The sequence below is a fragment of the Agrilus planipennis genome, unplaced genomic scaffold (genome assembly GCF_000699045.2).
Source record: "Agrilus planipennis isolate EAB-ADULT unplaced genomic scaffold, Apla_2.0 scaffold88, whole genome shotgun sequence".
NCBI classification, from domain to species: domain Eukaryota; kingdom Metazoa; phylum Arthropoda; class Insecta; order Coleoptera; family Buprestidae; genus Agrilus; species Agrilus planipennis.
Window position 1 is genome coordinate 327,399 of NW_020438872.1, and position 12,283 is coordinate 339,681.

The window sequence follows — 12,283 nt, forward strand, 5'->3', positions numbered from 1 at the left end:
TGGTCAATACAGTTAAGAGGTAAGTAATATAAGATAATAATTTGGCTTGTAATTTCTTCTACGTTCATAAATAAATAAAATAAATTAATAAAATATAAATTGTTGCTAGTAGTTATATGTATATTTTTTGGACTGCTTCTGATAGAGGTATTGAATTTCACGAAAAAAAAAAGTATTTCCCTTGAAAATAGCCACTTTCTTTTACATTTTATTCGAAAATTGTTACCACTTTGTACTTCGAAAGTTTCAATTTATTTTATTTACATCTCAAACGAAAAGCTGTTAAATTTTCTTGAAGAATATGTAAATTACATTACTGATACTAATAATATACAGTTGCTTACATATTTTTGAAGCAAAACGAGCTTTTGAATGAAATTTAAGCGAAATATACCAAGAAGAGATGCACTGCCATTATATGAAAAGCCACGAAAAAATACACAATAATTATTACCTATTTAGCAACATTTAATAAAGATATGGATATGGGCATTTGATTGAAAAAAGTTTTCCGTTTCTAAAAAGTAAATCCTTAGAATCCTTAGTAACTGGAAGATCCTAAGAGAAGTCTTTAATACTTCGATATAAAAATCGTGTAATTAATAGTTATTAAAATAAATGTTGAAAGACATAAATAAACAAATTGTTGTAAGTGTTCGATTGCTGGGTGGGAGGGTGATGACCCTTTTAGGGCTTGCTAAAAAGTGATCACCCTATATGGTATGAATGGACGGGACGCAGTGGGATACAGACGTCGCGACGCAGGAGGCGCAAATGTTCAACATTGATCTGCAAAATTTTCGCAAGTAGAAAGTCAAGACCTACGTTTAGAGTAAGTAAGATAAATATGAGAGTATATATGGTTGCAATTTGTGACGTTGCTTGCTTCTTCAGGGTTTTAGAAGCGAAACGCTTGCCCCGCTGACGAGAACGCGAATACAGTGAGGTCGCGTTAGCGTAGAAACTCTTCGTCAGCTATGGCTTTAGTTTTCATCTGTGTTAAATAGAAAAAAAAATTTACAGCAACAACATGCATTAAACAATCCATTAAACGAAAAGTTATAAACGTATATACACGTGTACATGTGGCATGTATACTTGTATATACAATAAAATTAAAAGTACCATTAAAATAAAGTGAAAACAAATTAAATAAAAATAACGTCAACTAAATGCAGATATAAAATAGAAAGGAGATAAAAAGGTGAATTCAAATTAACGCAGTTCATTTTTTATCGATGGAAAATCGTATGCATCAGTCATGCCAGCCAAATTTCAGCTTGAGAAAAATTTCCATTTTTGTTGTCTTCTACATCTGCCTCTATCTGCCGAACGGTAAATAAATATAAAAAGCCATGCGATTCAACATTCTATTTTGTTAACGTTCTTTTGCTAGTTGTAGTTTATTGTTACTTACTTACTATCTAGTTATTATAGATACGTAGATCACCTAGGTCCTTAGTTTTTATATACCTATTTCTAAAAATGTTTTCACTTTACTTTATATGTGATTCTACACCCATGTAGAAGTTTTATTATTTTTTTTTCTTCACTTTTTTCCATACGTAGACCTTTTTTGATTAATGTTGCTGCTACATTATAACAATATAGAAACAATTATTATTATCATCGTATTATGCGAGCTACAAAATCTATACTTCATGGAAATGGCGCCAATAGTCATTTCACATTCCGGAATCAGTTCAAATACATCATTCCCTTTCTATATTGTTTTCACATGGCTTCAAATTATTTGTGCTGTATTAGACGAAATAATAAATTTATTTACCTTTGGCATGTAGTAGAAATAATAAAGACACGCCTTCACTCATGTACATAATTATTTACTTTTTCAATATCGTTTTATACGAAAATGGGACCTTCTAAGCGATACTCTTTTTGAATATTTGTGTTTTATTTTATGTCACCGATCTGCCCATTTATTGTTCTATATTTTAGTAAAATTATATCTGAAATGTTCTCGATAAATAATAATTTTAATGTCACCCTGTATAAGCTGAATATTATTATTGAGAGACTACTTTTTGATTAGATAAAGAATGACGTTAAGTTTAAAGTTGAGGAACAATGGATTTTCTGAAGCGTTCTTAACTCGATTGTTTACTTTATGAAATATTCTTTAAGTAATTTTCATCGCAAATGCCGGAGCGGCTCTCATGTTTCATTTATATTTTTCCAATTCAGGTATCACAGTCTGAAAACGACTTTCAACTCTTTATTGTTCCATGATGCAGCAAGAGAATGGAATGTCGTCGTTTTTCTTAGAGTTACTACAACTGCCAACCGCCAACAAAAGAAAATGATTGGTTAAAAGTCTCTCTTGAAGTCGTTTTCTTTTTTTCCTTTTTGTTTTCTTCGTTCACTTCAATTCAAACGATAACGAATGACAAATTTCAAAAACTTCCACAAAATTTAATGTCTGACATTATTTCTAACTGAAAAGGCAAAAGATTGCCTTTTTGGTTGACGCCGATACATGTTGAAACGAATTATTATACTTTTAACGTAGACACACTACGATTGTTTCGCCAAACATAGGCTTCATCAGGTGAAGACTTAACACTATAATATTCCTCGAAAATGGAATTAAAACAAACGACCAAAACCACACAACATTCCTCAAAATCCTCAAAATCCCTAGCCTATCCCATTCTTCACTCCCTCCTTGTGGTTTTGGTCAATCGTTTTTCATCAAGTTTTCACGTTTTGCTATATGCCTGTACGACATACACATTACTATGTATGTATATACATGATAATAGTGCTTTATATGACTAAGAGAGACAAAAATAATAATCAATAAGTATTTTGAAAGCTCCGAGCTTAGGTCAGGTTAAATTGATAAAGGATATGTCGACGTAATCTATCTAGATATAAAGCCATCTAGTTCCCCAAAGTTCGCAGTCCAAATATGAAAGGGACCATAAATAACTTGCTAACTAAAACTTCTAAAATCGTCCGTTATTTGCTTTAAATGTAGGACTGTCGACTAACTCATTCGCTTATTAATTACGCCAATATAGTTCTTTTACTACACCCCTATAAAAGAACTTTGAATTGTCGATTTCGCTGGTGTACTTGTTGTAGCAAAAGAGTAAATAAAATGAGAAATACAGACGCATAAAACAAAGGATTGATATTTACGGGTTTTACAAAAGCAAATCCAGGTTCCATGGAAACGAGTTAATACTAGCCCGTACAAATAGCTTTTGTTTGATTGAACGCTGTTACATGTTGAAAAAAATGCCAACCGATAGCTTATTGGATTTTTTTAATTATTTGGACCCGCCAAGCGAAAATCCACCCCTAACGATTTTTCGTTCGATACCTAGTTACGATCTGAACAATCGCAAAAATTCGAAACTCCCTATAAACCTAACACTTTTCCTACTTCGTATTTGTTAATTTTATTTATTACGCTTTTAGTTTAATTGTACCTAACAGTGTATACTTAGTTTTGATACGATGCCATATGGATATTAAAGCGCTTTATTAGATAATAACTGATAAGAAAAGGGAAGATACGAATGGAAAATAATGATTTCTATATTTTTCCTTTTGTTTCAAGGTTTGTCTGCAGGCCACAATGAAAAAAGGCTTCTTGCAAAGTTGTTAGATACTTATAACGTTTTAGAACGGCCTGTCGCTAATGAATCTGATCCACTTCAACTTAGTTTTGGTTTAACATTAAATCAAATCATTGACGTGGTAAGTAGGAGACATATTAGGGGATGTCTATAAATTACGTAACGCAATTTAAGGGAGGAAGAGTCCGGTCGAGCGTTAGGTCCTGTTACTTGGGGATGGGAGACTGTCAAGGGTCAAGGGTCAAGGTTTACGTTAGTTAACGCTTTTACAAGTTGTTTAAAATTGAATTACTATTTGGAATTAAATAGCTTTTTACGCAGGGGCGGATGAGGATGTAAAAACTGATTACGTTACGTAATTTATGGCTTCTAATAATAATTAAAAATAAAAAACGAATAATAAACAACAAACGTTACTTATAGGATGAAAAGAATCAACTATTAATTACTAACATGTGGCTTAAGTTGGTAAGTTGATATTTATAATAATTAGTAATTAATAATCATTTAACTGAAATAAATGTTGAGATTTACGATTTAGTAAAATCCATGCAGAATAATTCCTTTTTTCGGGGTTCCCCAATGATCCTCATTCTATTCTCAAATTGTTTAGATCAATACAATAATTTCTGATGCTGATCAAATTCCTATTAGTTAGTATTATAAATAAGTGGATTAACAAATAATATGATAGAAAGCTTGGCGAATAACGTTTTAAAAGTGTTCCTTGATCGTCAGATTAATTTTAATATCAGTTGGATGTAATACAACTTTTAGTTTATATTTGGCAAATTCCTAAGGAATGTTGGGAGTATTGTACGGGAGAATCTGGCAAGCCGATTAGATTTTAAAAGTAAATTTGTTCGAAAGCGTATATATATATATATACTTCTAGCATGCTTGAGAAGAATTTTATTGGCATGTCATACAACCGCGAAAGAAACTTTTGAATACTTTGCTTTGCTCCAGGAATGGAATGATATAAATCTACGTTGGAACTCATCCGAATTCGGCGGAGTAAAAGATCTAAGGATACCACCCCATCGTCTATGGAAACCCGACGTACTCATGTATAACAGGTAATAAAACAAAATACCCGAGTGCATAGTTTCCCCCATTAACAATCTCCACCGGAAAGCTATTTCGTTATGCAATATTTAACGTTCATTAAATTATACATTGACTAGTGCCGACGAGGGATTTGATGGAACCTACCCCACTAATGTAGTTGTACGGAACAACGGCAGTTGTGTATATTTACCCCCAGGGATATTCAAGAGCACTTGCAAAATTGACATTACATGGTTCCCGTTTGACGATCAGAGATGCGAAATGAAATTCGGAAGCTGGACATACGACGGTTTACAGGTCTCATGATTATATTTGAATAGTTGGGGGTAGTTTTTAGTTCAACTAGTTGAAGTACTATGATTCCTTGACGTATATCTTCATTAAAAGAACTCCTAAAGATTCTAATCACTTCATTGTCAAACTTTAGTTGTGAAAACAAATCATAAATTTCTTTTTTCGAAATGCCTATTGTTAGATTTTCAATTGAAAATGCATGGTAAATCCATCGCCTTGAAGAATCCTTAAAGTAAATCTTCATCGGAGACTTCTTAAGATTCTTATTGTCCAAGAATCATAAACATCCAAACACCCAATAGAAACACACTCTATACTATTGGATCATCAGTTGGAAAATTATGATGACTTATACACATCATGATAATGTTTAAATTATATATTTTGAGTGTTAAATGGCTGAAGATAGTTTTTAGTCTTAGAACTATTTTTCCTCTACGTAAATCATCAACCAGTCTAGACCATAGCCAACAAACCCGGAAAGCTCCAATTAATTTTGAGTATCAAATGGTTGGGGGTAGTTTTTAGTCCAAGGGCTGTGATTCCTTAATTCAAATATTCATAAAAAAACTGTTAATGTTTCTAACTTTCGAAAACCCAATAGAAACACTTCATTGCCAAACGTTAACATTGAAAACTTTGCACAAATCATAGATTTCTTTTTTCAAAATATCTATTTTTCAATTGGAAAAGCATGACGAATCCGTCGATTTGAAGAATCCTTGACGTTAACCATCGAGGGCTCTTTAAAATCCTTATTGTCCATGAATCATAATCATCCAAAGAACTCAACAGAAACACTTTCTATTATCAAACACTGGTCATGAAAATCCATTTCCACCAAATGCCCATAATGATAGCTGACATGTTTCATGATCAAAATTGATTCATTTCTTTAATCTATTGCCTCCCAGGAATATGATTCCTTTATTCTTACTGTTTGGGAATCATAATTCTTCAAATAGATGGTGAAAGCTATAGCTAAATCATATGTTTTCTTTTTTCTGACATGCCTGTAGTTGGATCTTCAATTGCAAGATGATGGAGGTGGTGATATCAGTAATTTTATTACTAACGGCGAATGGGATTTGTTAGGTGAGTATTCGTCGTTTTTGACGTGATATTTCTAGATGGATATGGGCCTAATTATTCTTGCAGGGGTTCCAGGAAAAAGGAACGAATTGTATTACAACTGTTGTCCAGAACCGTATATCGACATAACGTTTTATATTATAGTTCGTCGGCGCACGCTTTATTATTTTTTCAATTTGATTGTACCGTGTGTTTTGATAGCATCGATGGCAGTGCTTGGATTTACTCTCCCTCCAGATTCAGGGGAGAAACTATCACTTGGCATCACCATCCTTTTGTCACTTACAGTATTTTTGAATATGGTCGCAGAAACGATGCCTGCTACATCTGAAGCAGTTCCTTTACTCGGTAAGAATATTTATATGATCGATTACTACAATTATTGTTAAAGCCTGTTGGGGGTTTTGGCGCAAAGTAGACTAATAATTTGGGGTTCAATTTTTTGATATTTTCCCTTACGAGTCAACTTTCCGTTCTAACTTAACAGCTACTTCTCCATCTTTTTAAGGGACCTATTTTAACTGTATTATGTTTATGGTTGCATCTTCGGTTGTATCGACGATACTTATATTAAACTACCATCATCGAAGCGCTGATACCCACGAAATGTCAGAATGGGTATGTACGGATAATAATTTTTCTTGCATGAATTTAGTTGAGTTAGCAGCCGAAATCTAAAGTTACTTGCTGGCTGTTCCCGACTGGATTAATTTTCACTTCAATGGTCCCATGCTAATTGTTCCTAAAGTACTTTAAGTTTGAGCTCATCTTTAAAGTTTTAATTAAAGTGTTTAATTTGATTTACATCTCTATCAGAATACGCCTGAACTAAGCTTCTGAGTGAAAGGATTATTGAATGATAAGGTTTTCAATCATCAAACCTACTGTAGCAGTTGATCGTATAACGTGCTGGGCTATGCTTTTTTGGCAGAAAAATCTTCATCTTTTGTTTTAGATAAAAGTGGTTTTTCTGTATTGGTTACCGTGGTTGTTGAGAATGCACAGGCCATGTGAAGACGGATACGACTGTGGCATGCCGAGCAATACCACAACGCTGAATTCTGATAGAAAAACCATCAATCTCCAGGACGTCGAGTTGAAAGAAAGGTCATCAAAGAGCCTATTAGCTAATGTATTGGATATCGACGATGATTTTCGACATAATCACAGAGGAGGGACACCAACCCCATTGCCTAATTCGGCTTTCTTTCGAACAGTTTATAGGTAAAAGTGATTTACATTTATTAGGGGATATGATGTGGCACGTCCACTACATTCGATAGATCCTCATTTATATTAAAATAACTGTAACATTGTTAAATTTGGCGGTAAAAGATTCAAGTAAATGTAGGGAACTAAATTTTATATTAACCTGTCAACTTTGTGAATCGTGTGGCTTTCGACATGTAAGCTTTGGAAACCGGAAACTGAGAAGTAAAATTTCCCGAGTTTGAAGGTCGTGGTATTGGAACTGTGGTTTTGTATTTCCAAACTTTTCGCCAGTAACTGTTCAAGGATTATTGTTGGATCGAGCATCAGTAAATAATCGAAAATCCCTGAGGATAACTGCCACAGTTACTGGCTAAACGTTGGAAAGACAACTACAATTGAAAACCCTCCTAGGGAAGGGGATTCCAACCTCATTAGCTTCAATACATCCTCACCATTGCTCATAGAGTTGTAGACAAGCATGACCTAGAGGTTTAGACCATTACTTAGCATCCGGAAGGACGCGGGTTCAATTCTGGAGTCCGTTTGCCCATTCCTATAGTTCCTCAAAAGAGGCTAAATAAGAGGGCCTTCTGCCTTACCCTCCGGTGTGGTCCGGAGGGATTGGGCACTTTCCAGCATTAGTAGGCCATAAGTTTTTGAATTTTTTTTAACTGGTGGAAGAACTTGAAGAACTGAAAGTAAATTTTCAGGCCAAATGAAGAAAATGGTAACGGCGGAGGAAGACTTCACGAGTCGTTGGTGAGTAACCAATCATGCCTAAGTGGAGTGGATTACGAATTAGCTCTAATATTGAAAGAAATCCGTTTCATAACGGATAATATGCGCAAAGAAGACGAGCAACAAGGTATAACAAGAGATTGGAAGTTTGCGGCAATGGTAGTAGACAGATTGTGCCTTATCATTTTCACTCTGTTTACCATCATAGCCACATTGGCGGTACTGTTCTCGGCACCACACATTATCGTGTCGTAGCAAGGTTGTCATTTCACAATTGGCCTGCAGCATCTCGCTTTATACCTTTTATTATCATTATTATTATTATTATTAGTAGTTCTCGAAAACCTAATCGTACACATGATGAAGATTATTATCGCTTTGGAAGTCAATGCCACAAGTACGAATCTACTTCACAATGTCGTTGATTAACGTATTAATTAATAAAAAAAAAAAAGAAAAAGGAAAAAATAATAAAAATTCATAGTTTAAAACCTCGATCTTTTGTAAGTCATTTCGTCAAAAAAAAAAATAAAACACCAATTCCAAAAAATAATCTCCAGTTAATTGAGCTTACTTTTTCAAATAGCAACAACACCCTGTACCTGACGGAATTTTCAATTCAAATCAAACAAAGATTATGTTTGTGATTCTCAAAGCCATTCTGAGTGAAAGAATCGATTATCAACAATTTCATAATTTAATCTTTCAATTTCGATTTCAATTGCGTATTGAAACAACGGCGAACTAATTGAATTTTAAATTAAGTTTGCTCGGAAGTTGGAAATGTAATCGTTGTTTGATGGGCACTGGCTGTTTTATTTTTTCGAAATGACATTAACCGAGTTATTAGTAGGATTGATTTTATTTATTGTTTTCTAGCGTTAATAAACACAATCATACTGTGATAAACCAAGTTAAATGTTGAGTTTGAAGCCTCATGTGAAATCGCTGAAGTAATTAGGGTACCTATATATATGTGCTTTATATGACTAANTATTAAAAAAAAAATTAAATGATTAGTTAATTAAATATTGCGATACAAACAGCGGTTTTACATCGGGTATTGCCCTGTATTAGAAAGGGCAGCGAAGAGTTCTTAACCTCTTTTGAAACTCTTTAATTCGCATTGTTATACTTATTATAAAAAAAAAATTGTTGAAGGCATTTTTCTATCTACGAATTATCATCAAGGAAGAGTAGATTTTGTAGCCTCAAAAGACATTCTGCATGTGTCAAACCAGTCCTTCATTTTCTCAATTTTGGATGGCTTACTGGGTGTTTCTTTTTAGTCTCACAATATCCCAAAGTCTTCTGTAGATGACGACATGAAACTTTCTACAAAATATTTGCTTTCTTTGGTACTTTTACCACTTTTGATTCCCTATATTCATTTTATTTATATCTTAAATTAATTAATGTTTGTCAAATTTCAAAAGGGAGAGATTGTTACAAGTTTTTAATAAGGTTTCATTAAAGTTCGAAAGTACAAGGAAAGTGTCCTCTGTCAGGTAAAAAGACGTATCTCTGCTATTATCTGACAGAACACAAAAAAAGTATGAATATAATAATATATTTGGCAATATTTATAAGCGGTAAATATTCGTGAAAATTGTTCGTAATATTTTGAGACAAGACAGCCATTAAACGATCGAGAAATTGGTGAAAATGGAGGGTAGGTTTAAGTTAGAATGTCCCATAAATGAAAGGTTTAAACCTCTGGAAAAAGCTAAATAATAAAAAGCTATTTTACAGTATTCTTTCTACCCTTCAGCTTGCTAGTAGTTTAACAGTTGCATTGAATTATTATCTTACAGTAATTATCGTTAAACGTTTTCGCTAACTGGGGATATAAAATTATAATATACATACATAACATATCCAAAATGGGACACGATGGTCATTTTAATCACATCATTACTACTACTACTACAACAACTACTACTACTACTACTACTACTACTAATCGTGCTTTTGGAAAAGCACAAACAACCGAAATGTGTTCGACTCAAAGGCATTAGTTATTGAGAGACGAAAAACAAAAAAAAATATCGCGATTACTGTTATTTTTTTTACAAAATTTTGTGACAACTACTACCACTACTGCTACTATTACACCAAAGCGCAAATGTCGTAAACAATTTTTAAAAATTAAAGTAACATTTCTGATGTATACATACAATGTAGAAATCTTCCCGAAGTGGGTTTGTTTAATATGAAATATTCTCAATTTTTACCCACTACACATTACCTCAAATTAATGAGGAAAAATTGTTGCTGTTGTCACACCCCCGCCGGGAATCGAACCCGGGCTCTTTGGCTTTACGCGCCAATGCTCTGACCACTAAGCTATTTCATTTTAAAACTAACTCACTTCGGGAAGATTTCTACATTGTATGTATATTTATATTCAGTATATAGTTACATTAGTTCGACGGATCTGTGACCTAATAAGTACGGTTTGTCGTTGTTGCTGTTGTCATCTCTCGTAGCTTAGTGGTCAGAGCATTGGCGCGTAAAGCCAAAGAGCCCGGGTTCGATTCCCGGCGGGGGTGTGACAACAGCAACAATTTTTCCTCATTAATTTGAGGTAATGTGTAGTGGGTAAAAATTGAGAATATTTCATATTAAAACAAACTCACTTCGGGAAGATTTCTACATTGTATGTATATTTATATTCAGTATATAGTTACATTAGTTCGACAGATCTGTGACCTAATAAGTACGGTTTGTCGTTGTTGCTGTTGTCATCTCTCGTAGCTTAGTGGTCAGAGCATTGGCGCGTAAAGCCAAAGAGCCCGGGTTCGATTCCCGGCGGGGGTGTGACAACAGGCAACAATTTTTCCTCATTAATTTGAGGTAATGTGTAGTGGGTAAAAATTGAGAATATTTCATATTTCTGATGTAGTACCTGATGCAAGTGGAAAATTTAACAAAAACATCAGAATTTATAATTAGAACATGACATTCAATTAAAATAAATTTGATTTGTTGCAACATTTGCGCGTCAACGTTTACGTTTTTTAATTAAACAATTTTATACTTTATTAGACATCGTTGTTAGTGTTATTCTAAATGGACGTTATAGGTAATGGGTAGGAGTAGGGGCTGCCTGAGTCCCCACTTAAATATGACAAATTGTAGATAACGCGATTTGGGGGATGATTTTTTATTGAAAAATGTACTCCATTCGCCCCTTAAAACGGACTCTCATAATTTAAAGGAAGTTGCTCAAATATACAATGTTAAATAGTGTATTGCTTCGGCTAGAGAGTCGCCGAAGAAACGATTTTTCAGTGGGGATTCCCGGATCAGCTTGAAAATAATTTTACTAAACGTCATGTTCTTCCACACTGTCATGCAAGACAATACCTTCTAGCTTGGGGTAAAAATGAACATTTTCGTTCGTATTTGTATTTTGGGAAGCGAGTCTGCATTTAGTATCTTATATTAAAAGGTGGTACATCATCTATCTCTCTTATAAATTAAAAATAATAAAAAAAAATAATAAGAAATCACCTTGTGACAAGACATTTGATCTTTATTAATAGCATTTGCGATCTAATGACTAGTCAAAATGTGCCAAACTACGTATCTTTGGTTATTTGTAACTTTTTTTCTACAATATGATAATGTAATAAACCTTATTATTGTTATGTACATTAAAAGATAAAATAAAATCAAATAAATTATTTCTATTTTTATTAGTCCCTTTTCTTTTTATTCGTGGAGCATTTTGTGTCAATATTACTAAGATGCCGGGATTCGTTGATGCATCAAGATATACAAATATTATCATCAAATAAGCAAAAATTTTGTTGTAAATTTTGGTGGAGGCGCCGGGAAAAATTTAAAATAAACGCTATATAGAGCTACAATTTCGGTTTAATTGATGTAAACGGATGAATCTCCATCTTTACATTATATTCTCTTCCATTTAGACACAGTTAGAGATGCTAATTTACATTTTTTTACAATAAATTAGACCACATTAATATAACATATAGGCAACTGATCATACAGCAAATATTAATTTTTCTATATAATTTTGTTCACGTATAAGAAATATCAAATTTGGGATTGGTTGATGGTCGTTGGGGATGATCAATCTTGTAAACTATTGTTCTAATGTCGAAAATAAGACATTCACCAAGATATATTAGTATTATCAGCAATTAAGAAACAAATTTTGTTGTAAATTTTGGTGGAGGCGCCGGGACAATTTAAAATAAACGCTATAATAGCGCTATAATTCCGATTTAATTAATGTA

At 33.4% G+C, this 12,283-nt stretch overlaps 1 protein-coding gene across 1 annotated transcript; it reads left to right on the forward strand.

The window, feature by feature from the left end:
* Nucleotides 1–956: 956 nt before the first annotated feature.
* Nucleotides 957–8,971, forward strand: LOC108738220 (neuronal acetylcholine receptor subunit alpha-7). Its single transcript, XM_018471520.2, has 10 exons — nucleotides 957–1,335; nucleotides 3,590–3,729; nucleotides 4,032–4,076; nucleotides 4,578–4,687; nucleotides 4,796–4,976; nucleotides 5,993–6,068; nucleotides 6,132–6,413; nucleotides 6,574–6,683; nucleotides 7,021–7,289; nucleotides 7,988–8,971. Exons 1-10 carry the CDS (start codon nucleotides 1,239–1,241, stop codon nucleotides 8,268–8,270), a joined length of 1,593 nt encoding a protein of 530 aa, XP_018327022.1. The 5' UTR covers nucleotides 957–1,238; the 3' UTR covers nucleotides 8,271–8,971.
* The last annotated feature ends 3,312 nt before the right edge of the window (nucleotides 8,972–12,283 follow it).

Bases quoted from the DNA above. Each gene is read 5' to 3' on its own strand.
- LOC108738220 (XM_018471520.2), top strand. From the start codon at position 1,239: ATGGAAAATCGTATGCATCAGTCATGCCAGCCAAATTTCAGCTTGAGA. The intron at 4,977-5,992 runs GTCTCATGATTA...ACATGCCTGTAG, and splicing joins GGACATACGACGGTTTACAG to TTGGATCTTCAATTGCAAGA. The intron at 6,684-7,020 runs GTATGTACGGAT...CTTTTGTTTTAG, and splicing joins CCCACGAAATGTCAGAATGG to ATAAAAGTGGTTTTTCTGTA.